The sequence below is a fragment of the Triticum dicoccoides genome, chromosome 2B (genome assembly GCF_002162155.2).
Source record: "Triticum dicoccoides isolate Atlit2015 ecotype Zavitan chromosome 2B, WEW_v2.0, whole genome shotgun sequence".
Taxonomy (NCBI): domain Eukaryota; kingdom Viridiplantae; phylum Streptophyta; class Magnoliopsida; order Poales; family Poaceae; genus Triticum; species Triticum dicoccoides.
The window spans coordinates 355,060,446-355,072,098 of record NC_041383.1 but is presented as its reverse complement, the minus strand read 5'-3'; the positions used below and the strand labels follow the sequence as shown (position 1 = coordinate 355,072,098).

Below are 11,653 nucleotides of genomic sequence, written 5' to 3'. Positions count from 1 at the left end.
ATATATAAGTTAGAGCTATCATTATTGTTCCCATACATGAACAAAAAAAATACTAGATCCAGTAAATAAGCATCTTGTCATCCAACTTGATGTTTAGAAACTATATTGACTAGTATTTTGTCTTATGAGTTGATATATGCAGTTACTCCCTCCATACGACACTTATTTTGGAACGGAGGGAGTACATATGATTATAGCATTCTTTGTAACCACATGACAGTAAATGGGATAAACAACACACCTTGCATGTTTGCCAAGTACATAGTGAAGTGTGCGCCAAGAGCTGGGCTAATCAAATATGCTCCTAACGTGTTGGTCCTAGAGAGAATAAACGGTTGGTGTTAATATAGCCACATAATTTGTATAGAAATTAGAGTACACGGGAAAGACAGAGCCTTACCAATCAGGCAAAGGACTGAATACATGGCTTTCTGGTGTTATTAAAGCATGATCCTTTTTGTACACACTACGTGTGAAGCCAGGTAAATCTGGAGATCCACAAAATGAACAAAATTAGCATTAACTGGACAATGTATAAGAGCATCCATCTTCAAGAAAATAAAACCATAGCTTAATAGTAAATGATGACGAAACTCTCGAGGCTTTAAGCCTATGCATACAGACAGAAGCAATAACTGGAATGAAGATATAGGATTCTTAGCAAGGGTGTGATAAGACAATCTAAAATTCATAGCTGGAAGACAATCTAATACAATTAAAGAAAACAAGACGAACTGGAGAGACTGCAGATGGTATCATTCTAGTTCTAGTCCCATAAGAGTGGAATATGAGACACAGTTTGCATGAACAATCAAGCAGTACACAGTGTACAGCTCAATTACTCAAGGCCCCAAGTCTCATCACACAAAAAACCCATTAAGAGCATCTCCAACAGTTTACTAGAAATTTGGTGCCCTAAAAACGATTTTAGGTGAGGAGAGAGAAGGTTTTAGGGCACCAGAAAAGTTTTTGCTTTTCTAGATGCCCTAAATTTTGAAAAATGAACTAAAAACACATAAATTCATTGCACATTTTGAACTATAGTACGAAATGTTGCACATTAAACATGAAACGACAAACTTAAACACTACCACTCTCATAGATCCCTAGCAGTACATTGTGATAGACCTAACTATATGGAGTAGCGTGATGCTGGCAGTAGTCGTCGAAGTCATTGGAGGAGATGTCCATCACCCCGGTGCCGGAGGGGCCGGCCTCGTATTAATTGGTCGTAGACCTACCCGACGGCTTGACCTCCTCCTCGGAGACTCCATCTCGAGCTGGTCGAACAACTCATCAACCTTGGCTTCGATCTTGCGATTCTCCTCTTACTTATGCAATTTCTTGTGCTGCGCCTCCTCCTCGAAGTATGCAATGTCTAGCGTGAGGAGCTCCAGATTGGCGTCGATGAGCTTCGCTATATAGAGTGCATCGTCAGCCTTGGCGTTGTGGCTTCTCTTCCTTATGGGAAGGGCGATGAAATCCACATACTCGGCCTCCTCGGGGAAATTGAGCACCGCCGGTACCGGAGCGTTCTCACGTCATACGTGCGCGCCACCAGCTCCGCGCTATCAAAGGTGCCAAGCCACTTCATCTCCCCAATATCGGGGTTGCGGATCTCCACCGCGAAGTGGCCCGACGGCCAGCGCCACACGCCGTGGTACGGTGTGGAGCCCGCGGCTGGCAGGCGTGGAGGCAGTGGCGGCTGGGAAATCTCCCACGGTAATGGCGGAGGAGCTTGGCAGCGGGGAGGACAGATCGGCGGCAGGGAGGACAGGGGTGGCCGGATTCGGGCGGCGACGGCGGCTGCTGTTGCGGAGGCTCGGGCTGGCTACAACTAGATGACGGCTGGATTCGTCGGCGGGATTGGCCGGCTGGATGGCGGCGATGGCATAGGGCAGCCGAAATTGGGGACGGCGACAAGGTAGCTGGCGGGATTAGTTTCAGCGGGGGCGGTTGGGTTCATGCAGCAGTGTTTTCATTTTTGTGACCGCCGCTAGAGGTGTTCCAAATATGCAACACTTGTAGCAAAATTTTGGGTCTGATGTTAAGAATTTGAGGCACATATAGTATAGGCCATCATCTGTTGGAGACGTTTTTCTTTTTGGCCAAAGTGACCCAAATGGCAGTTGTTTGGGCACGGCGGTTATTTTACATCATATGTTGGAGGTGCTCTAAGAAGAACAATGGAACAAGATATGCGAACCTGGTTTTCCCCACATATGCACCCATGACACTATTGCACCTGCCATTTGATCTAACATCATCACCTCCACAGTGCTACCAAGTCATAAAACCACCACTAAATTGCAATCCCGCATCCAGTCGAAGAGCTTGTATGATCTAAAAATGTGGAAAAGGAGTGGCCCCTACTGCACCACGGGGACAACATACAATCATTGATATGACTAATAATCAAAACATCCTTCTAATTTCCTTGGCTGTATACTTAGTAGTACTATAGTTAGCATGCATCCGTTTTCCAAGAGCTCGCTATTTGTGTGGACCATCACTATCGCTCCATCAGTTAAATTAGGGCGTAGAATGCATTCCCTCCGTCCCATAATGTAAGATGTTTGGTTTTGTCATGCCATGTATGATGGTGTTGGTGCTTATTGTGACACATGACTACTTTATTGAGAAAATTGATACATGACTGCATGAGTGATCATCATATAAAAAACAACAACATTGACTATGGCCACGAGCATCCTAAAATCGGGGGCGATGGCGTAGGGCAGTCGAAATCAGGGAAGGCGACAAGGTAGTTGCCGGGATTAGTTTCAGCGAGGGCGGTTGGGTTCGTGCGGCAGCGTTTTCATTTTTGTGGCAGACGCTGAAGGTGTTCCAAATATGCAACACTTGTAGCAAAATTTTGGGCCTGATGTTAAAAATTTGGGGCACATATAGGTATAGGGCATCATCTGTTGGAGATGTTTTTTTTTGGGCCCAAAGTGACCCAAATGGCAGTTGTTTGGGTATGGCAGTTATTTTACATCATATGTTGGAGATGCTCTAAAAAGAACAATGGAACAAGATATTCGAACCTGGTTTTCCTCACATATGCACCCACGACACTATTGCACCTGTCATTTGATCTAACATCATCACCTCCACAGTGCTACCAAGTCATAAAACCACCACTAAATTGCAATCCCGCATCCAGTGGAAGAGCTTGTATGATCTAAAAATGTGGAAAATGAGTGGCCCCTACTGCACCACGGGGACAACATACAATCATTGATATGACTAATAATCAAAACATCCTTCTAATTTCCTTGGCTGTATACTTAGTAGTACTATAGTTAGCATGCATCCGTTTTCCAAGAGCTCGCTATTTGTGTGGACCATCACTATCGCTCCATCAGTTAAATTAGGGCGTAGAATGCATTCCCTCCGTCCCATAATATAAGATGTTTGGTTTTGTCATGCCATGTATGATGGCGTTGGTGCTTATTGTGACACACGACTACTTTATTGAAAAAATTGATACATGACTGCATGAGTGATCATCATATAAAAAACAACAACATTGACTATGGCCACGAGCATCCTAAAATCGGGGGCGATGGCGTAGGACAGTCGAAATCAGGGAAGGCGACAAGGTAGTTGCCGGGATTAGTTTCAGCGAGGGCGGTTGGGTTCGTGCGGCAGCGTTTTCATTTTTGTGGCAGACGCTGGAGGTGTTCCAAATATGCAACACTTGTAGCAAAATTTTGGGCCTGATGTTAAAAATTTGGGGCACATATAGATATAGGGCATCATCTGTTGGAGATGTTTTTCTTTGGGCCCAAAGTGACCCAAATGGCAGTTGTTTGGGTACGGCAGTTATTTTACATCATATGTTGGAGATGCTCTAAGAAGAACAATGGAACAAGATATTCGAACCTGGTTTTTCTCACATATGCACCCATGACACTATTGCACCTGTCATTTGATCTAACATCATCACCTCCACAGTGCTACCAAGTCATAAAACCACCACTAAATTGCAATCCCGCATCCAGTGGAAGAGCTTGTATGATCTAAAAATGTGGAAAAGGAGTGGCCCCTACTACACCACGGGGACAACATACAATCATTGATATGACTAATAATCAAAACATCCTTCTAATTTCCTTGGCTGTATACTTAGTAGTATTATAGTTAGCATGCATCCGTTTTCCAAGAGCTAGCTATTTGTGTGGACCATCACTATCGCTCCATCAGTTAAATTAGGGCGTAGAATGTATTCCCTCCGTCCTATAATGTAAGACGTTTGGTTTTGTCATGCTATGCTATGTATGATGATGTTGGTGCTTATTGTGACACATGACTACTTTATTGAGCGAACTGATACATGACTGCATGAGTGATCATCATATTAAAAAAAACATTTTCAATGGCCACGAGCATCCTAAAATCGGAAAATCTGAGTAGGGGGCGACACGGTGCGCCCAAGTGTGGTCGTGTAGAGGTACAGTACCTTGCAAATGCACCGGTGCGAGAGTGGGACTGGTGACCTTCGAGTAGAGCGGCGGCGACTGGGAGCAATCGTTGGACGGTTCCGCCGAGCAGAACCCCTCGTCGGCGCCGGCTGCCGCTGCGCCCCCGAGGGAAGCGAGCGCGAGAAGGAGGAGGTGGTGGCCTGCGGGGACCATCTCGCGCAACGCAGGTGTGCTGCAATGAGCCCGCGAGGTTTTGGGATTGGGACAGGGGAGGAGGGGTTGGTTGGAAGACGGCGAAGGAGAAGGCCCGTCGCGAGAAAAGCCGGAGCGCACAAGTTCTTTTTTTTTCTTTTTTTTTAAAAAAAATGCCGGAGCGCACAAGTGGATGGGTGGCGGCTACTTCGTAGAGCCCACTATGATGACTCGGATTCCACGAGGCCTTTCGTTCCTAGCGGCGTTTGTTTGATCTTTTTCCTTCCGCCATTCGGTGTCTTTATCTCTACTATCTAAAAGAAACGTACCGCGCTCTCTTTCCTTTTAAGTCAATTGTTTGGTCGATACCCCACCTCTTTCCATCGTGCAACCTTAACCTCTTCCGATTTTCTTAATTAATCGTTCCCGTGATTCCTGTTCAGTTTCCTGTTTCTCCTTCATTGCAAACCCCCGCCCGCCTGATCTACCGCCTCGCCCCTGCTCGCTCTGATCTAGAGGAGGGGTTGCCTCTCCTCACTGTTGAGTATGATATTTGTGCATGTATATTATCTTTTGTACATTAGGCTCACCTTTCTATTTTGTTGTATAGATTGAGGTAGAGGCCCCACCTTGTACTTATATATACCATGCACATTGCACCGAATCAATATATCGTGCAATTCATACATCTTCATGGTATCAGCTTTTAGGTTTTTACCCTAGCTTCCGCTGTCGCCGCCGCGCTCTTTCGCGCCGCCGCCGCCGTACTCCTCCGTGCTGCCGCCGCTGCTCCCCAACCCGCCCCCGCTCGCACGAACAGCCGGCCCGGTCGCTCGCGATCCCCGCGCGAGTCAGTACGCCCGCCCCCGCTCGTATCTTCCAAGTCAGCCAGGCCCGGCAGCTAGCGACTCGCGCGAACAGCCGGCCCGGCCGCTAGCGATTCCCGCGCGCAGTCGAACGCCAGCCCCCGCTTGCGATCATCCAGTCAGCTAGGCGGTCGTCGTCCCGCGCGATTCTCCAGCCGCGCGATTCTCCCGCCGCAGCCGCCCCGCCCGTCCACTCGTGCGCTGCCGCCGGCTTGTCACTTCTCATGCTGCGTCCCTTGCCAGCCGCCGAATCGTCCGAAGTCGCTGTTGTCGCCGAGCCGCCGATCGCCATGTCGTCAGTTACCTCCTCCGCGTCCACCAACTCCAACCCGTTCGCCGACGCCAACCCTCCCGGCGTCAACGACATCCGCAGGCTCAACATCTTCGAGCGGGTGTCGGTTCGTCTATCCCAGGCGGACTCCTCCTACCACACGTGGAAAACGTACTTCTCCCTCGTGTTCCGGGAGTACCATCTCATGGACCACGTGGACGGCACCATCGACTCCAGCCTCGTCCCCGAGTTTCACGACTGGTCCACCATCGACACCACGATCATCCGCTGGTTTTTCCTCACCATCACGCCCGACCTTTTTCAGACGGTCGTGACGGATGGCGATGATGCATGCGCCGTGTGGACCAAGCTGAACGGGCTCTTCACCGACAACAAGCTCCAGCGTCGCGTTTTTCTGCAGCAAGAGTTCTTTGGGTGTCATCAGGACAACACCTCCATCGACGACTATTGTCGCCGCCTTAAGACTCTCGCTAACGAGCTTCGTGATATCAGCGCCAAGGTCGATGATGACCTCCTCCTCAGCACGCTCACCGTCGGGCTCAACGAGGACTTCGGTAATGCCGCGGGGAACCTCAGCCTCATCCCCAACCCGTCTTTCTCCAAGTTTGTTGCGTACCTCCGCTTGGAGGAGCGGCGGATGAAGCAGGTGAAGACGCGCGCCATCCACACCGCTCTCACCGCTGGCACCACCCGCGACGGGCCTCCGGCGCCTCCCGCTGCCCCGGCACCCCAGCAGCGTCACTAGGCGTCCTTCCCGGCGCCCTAGTAGCCGACGCTCCTGCCACTGTCGTACGGCCCGCCCGCGCCCCCCGCCCCTCCCGCTGAAAAGCGTCGCGGGGGCCGGCGCGGTGGCCGCCGCGGCGGTCAGCAGCAGCAGCAGCCCCAGCCGCAGCACGCCGGCCAGCAGCAGCATCAGTTTCAGGCACCTCCACAGCTCCAAGTGCCGCCCCCATGGGCCTCCGGCTACAACCCCTGGACCGGTGTCATCCATGCGTACACCATGCCGGTTCCACGGGCTCCTGCACCGACGCTTCCCGTGTCGCGCCCACCGACGCACCAGGCGTACTACGCGGCTCCGCAGCCGTACGGAGGATACCCACCGCCGCAGATGAGCGGCGCCTATGGTCTCCCTGCGGCCTCGCCGCCGCCCTCGCCGGCCCTGCCGCCGGCACCTTGGGATCCGGCGCTCCTCGCCGCGCTGCACGCTGCGCCTACGCCGAACAACTACACTGGAGGCGGTGATTGGTACATGGACACCGGGGCTACGGCTCACATGTTTGCTCATCCTGGTAATCTTGCCTCCTTCACTCCTGTCACCACCGACCACCGCATCGTTGTCGGTGATGGTTCCACACTACCTATCACACATGTCGGGCACACTTCTTTTCCTTCTACTTCTATGCCTATTACCTTGTCTAACATTCTTGTGTCACCTCACCTTATTAAGAATCTTGTTTCTGTTCGTTGTTTAACTCGTGAAAATCCTGTTACTGTTGAATTTGACGGGCTTGGTTTTTGTGCCAAGGACGCTCGAACCAGGATGGTACTTCACCGTTGTGACAGCCTCGACGAGCTCTATCCGGTGCATCCGTCGTCCACCTCCACCACCGCACCGGTTGCTCTCTCCGTCGGCGTCGATCTCTGGCATGCTCGCTTGGGTCATCCCAACCCCGTCACACTTCGTCATATTCTTAGGAGTTTCAGCTTCAGTTGTAATAAGATAGAGGATCATACCTGTCATGCCTGTCGTGTCGGCAAACATGTTCACCTTCCATTTAATAACTCCAACACTGTAGCTTCTTTTCCTTTTCAGTTGATTCATAGTGATGTGTGGACCTCTCCGGTTCCTAGTAATTCGGGCTATTTATATTATATGGTTATTCTTGATGATTACTCTCACTATGTGTGGATGTTTCCTCTACGACAAAAGTCGGATGCACTCTCCACTTTGTCTGCCTTTTACTCCTATGTCAGCACGCAGTTTGGGCGTCCCATCCTTGCTCTTCAGACTGACAATGGAAAAGAGTTCGACAATCTTGCTTTCCACACTTTTCTTTCACACCACGACACAGTATTTCGTCTCACATGCCCGTATACTTCACAGTAGAACGGTCGAGCCGAACGCGTCCTTCGCACTCTGAATGACTGCGTTCGGACGCTCCTGTTCCACGCCCATGTGCCACCTCGTTTCTGGCCGGATGCACTCGCTACTGCTTCACTTCTCCTTAACATTCGCCCTTGCCGCTCACGGTGGAACTATGCACCTCGCCATCTTCTTTTCGGTACGCCCCCATCTTATGATGACCTGCGTATTTTCGGGTGCCTTTGCTATCCTAGCACTGCGGACTCCGCTCCTCACAAACTCGCACCTCGTTCTGTCGCTTGCATCTTCATCGGCTACCCTTCCAACTCCAAGCGATATCGGTGCTACGATCCCGTCTCCTACCGTGTGTTCACTTCCCGGCACGTTTACTTTGATGAGCATGTGTTTCCGTTTCAGCAGGTACCTTCGGTTGTTCCTTCCGCCATCGGTGACGCGGGCTCCTCGACGTCGCTCCCAGGGTGCCCGCGCGCCTCTCTTGGCCCTCCCCTGGCTTTGAGGCGTGCCCCCCGCATGCGGCGCCTCCAACAGCCGTGGCCCCCCCGGCGCCCGCGGCCCCCGCGGCCTTCTCGGCACTCCCGGCGCCCCCCGCGGCCCACTCGGCGCCCCCGGTGCCCCCCCTGGCGCCCCCGGCACCCCCGGCGCCCGCGCCTTCGGCACTTGTGGTCGGCCCTTGTGGCCGGCCCGGTCACCCGCGCCCGTACGGGCGTTTTTCGCCCGAGCTCGCGCTACGCCGCGGATGACTACGTCCATGCGGCGTCCACCTCTGAGCCGTCGCCATTTCCATCCTCCGTCCGAGCCGCTCTTCATGACCCGCTCTGGATGGCTGCGATGCAAGAGGAGTTTGACGCCCTATTGCGCAACCGGACGTGGCAGCTTGTTCCCCGTCCCCGGCACGCCAACATGATTACCGGGAAGTGGGTCTTCAAACACAAGCTCCGTCCCGATGGTACCCTTGATCGCTATAAAGCACGTTGGGTCATTCGCGGATTTCGACAACATGCTGGCATCGACTTCACCGACACCTTTGCTCCGGTCGTCAAGCCCGACACGATACGCGCGGTTCTCCACCTTGTGGTCTCTCATGCTTGGCCGGTGCACCAGATGGACGTCTCCAACGCCTTCCTTCATGGTCACCTCGAGGAGCAGGTTTTCTGCCAGCAGCCCACCGGGTTCGTGGATCCAGCCCTTCCCGACCACGTGTGCCTGCTTTCGCGGTCCTTGTACGGACTCAAGTAGGCTCCACGCGCTTGGTACCAGCGCATCGCGGCGTTTCTTCATCAGCTTGGGTTCCGCTCCACCCGCTCGGACGCATCGCTCTTCGTTTATCACCATGGCTCCGACACAGCCCACTTGGTGCTATATGTCGACGACATCATCCTGACGGCATGTACGGCCGGCCTTCTCAGTCAGCTCACGGCTCGTCTTCGCGTTGAGTTCGCCATCAAGGACTTGGGTCCTCTGCACTACTTCCTCGGTGTTGAGGTGGTGCGCCGTCCGGATGGCTTCTTTCTTCATCAGCGGAAGTACGCTCATGAGCTCCTGGAGCGCGCTGGCATGCTTAACTGCAAGTCCGCCGCCACGCCTGTTGATACGAAGGCCAAGCTCTCTGCCACGGATGGTTCCCCTGCTTTAGATGCTGCTTTCTATCAGTCTATTGTTGGTGCCCTCTAGTATCTCACTTTGACTCGGCCAGAGATCCAGTATGCAGTGCAGCAGGTGTGTCTTCATATGCATGCTCCTCGGGATGTTCACTGGGCCGCTGTAAAGCGGATTCTCCGCTATGTTTGTGGCACCATGGATCTTGGGGTCACGCTTCACGCCTCCGCCGACATTGCCCTCACAGCCTACTCCGATGCAGACTGGGCGGGCTGCCCTGACACACGTCGCTCCACCTCGGGCTATTGTGTCTACCTTGGACCCTCACTTATCTCGTGGTCGTCCAAGCGGCAGCCTACGGTCTCTCGTTCTGGTGCTGAGGCTGAGTATCGTGCGGTGGCCAACGCTGCCGTCGAGTGTTCCTGGCTTCGTCAGCTGCTTCAGGAGCTGTCTTGCCCTGTTGACCGTGTCACGGTGGTCTACTGCGACAACATCTCGGCAGTCTACCTCTCTGCTAACCCGGTGCATCATCGACGGACCAAGCATATTGAGTTGGATATTCATTTTGTTCGGGAACATGTGGCTCTTGGCCATATTCGTGTTTTACACGTCCCTACTTCCCAACAATTTGCAGATATCATGACCAAGGGCTTGCCTACGGCGTCATTTGAGGAGTTCCGGTCCAGTCTTTGCGTCAGCCGTGGTGCCGCTTCGACTGCGGGGGGTGTTGAGTATGATATTTGTGCATGTATATTGTCTTTTGTACATTAGGCCCACCTCTCTAATTTGTTGTATAGATTGAGGTAGAGGCCCCACCTTGTACTTATATATACCGTGCACATTGCACCGAATCAATATATCGTGCAATTCATACATCTTCACTCACGTCCTTTCTTGCACCGCTCGTCGAAGATGCCGAGAGCAGCGAGGAGAGCGGCTGTCGTGCTTGCCGGTAGCGGCGCCATCAATGTGCGAGGCGATTAGCGAGGCAATCCTGCAGCTGTGGTCTGGTGGCCAACTCACCAATGGACCAATTTGATGCGTGCATGGCGCCTATCCACCCTGCATCCGTGGAGGTAGATAGATTTGATTCGCCGATGTTAGTTGCATCGTCACCGAGTTGTATGCGTTTCATTTCCGTTTGTTAATAGAATAAGGAGGGATGGAGCAGCGCCTTGTGGTGTGAATAGTGTGGCACGAGGCCTCGCTTGGTTTAGCAGCACCAAGCGTCTAGCGGCTAATTGGAACGAGAACTAGCAACGACAGTTCCAACCCTAGCTATTACAGTCGGCGGCGGACTGGGCGTGGCGCGCTCGATCGGACAGAGATACAGAGGGATCAACTGCTAAATGTGATGCTCGGAGTAGCCCGCTCTCCCAACGCCCACACCTTAGAGTGTGGCATAAGCGGCAGGGTGTTGAAAGCAATTGGGCTAGCAGTCAACTGGCTAGCTAAAGAAACAACCGGCGAGTAGTCAACCTGCTAGCCAACTTGCAAAGGTTTTTTTTTGCTGAATTATTGTGTTCGCGTTTTGGATTTTCCAAAGATACTCTTGTGAATTTTAATGGATCAAAGGCATGAATTGCATAGAGTTATGGACTACTTTGGATTTTGCATCATTATTTGCTTGAGTTAGTCCCATCTCAATTTTTTATTTAAGAAAATACATGCATTGCTCACTTGTGATGTTAAGCAAAAGAAGGGTCAAGCCTAATGAAGTTTTTGATTGATTTAATTCTTAATAGCATGAACCCGAATATATCACCCATGCATAAATAACATTTTCCCTTATGCAAAGCACATGCACTTACCTAGTCACCTAAAAGGCTTTGGCCTCGCTTTATAAATAAAGCAAACCACCAGAGCTACAAATGCAACAATAGTTCACACCGCACACGCGCATAGAAAGCAGCAACAAAGACAAAACAAATAGAGTGCAAGGGTTCTGCTGATGGCACTGCTCAACAAGCCCTAAAACAAAGAACGAAACCGCGGCGGCAACAACAACAAAAGGCACCGGGCCTAATTCGGCTCCGGAGGTGGAGGAGGAAGCGGAGGCGCCAGTCTCATGGCCATCAAGCAAATATATGCAATGATGATGTTGATGGTGTCCCGATCGTGAGGGCGGCTAAGCAGCCGCCAAAGCTGCATATACCCACACATTTTGAACACCGCG

At 51.8% G+C, this 11,653-nt stretch overlaps 1 protein-coding gene across 1 annotated transcript in view; it reads right to left on the bottom strand.

Annotated features, from left to right (window-relative positions):
* Positions 1-4,640, bottom strand: part of LOC119360871 (probable (S)-ureidoglycine aminohydrolase) — a 16,088-nt gene extending 11,448 nt beyond the window's left edge. The window contains exons 1-3 of the mRNA XM_037626341.1: positions 4,466-4,640; positions 401-488; positions 242-318 (exon numbers count right to left, since the gene is read on the bottom strand). Coding sequence (XP_037482238.1) covers positions 242-318; positions 401-488; positions 4,466-4,640 — 340 coding nt within the window. The remainder of the gene's footprint in view (positions 1-241; positions 319-400; positions 489-4,465) is intronic.
* Between the last annotated feature and the right edge of the window lie 7,013 nt (positions 4,641-11,653).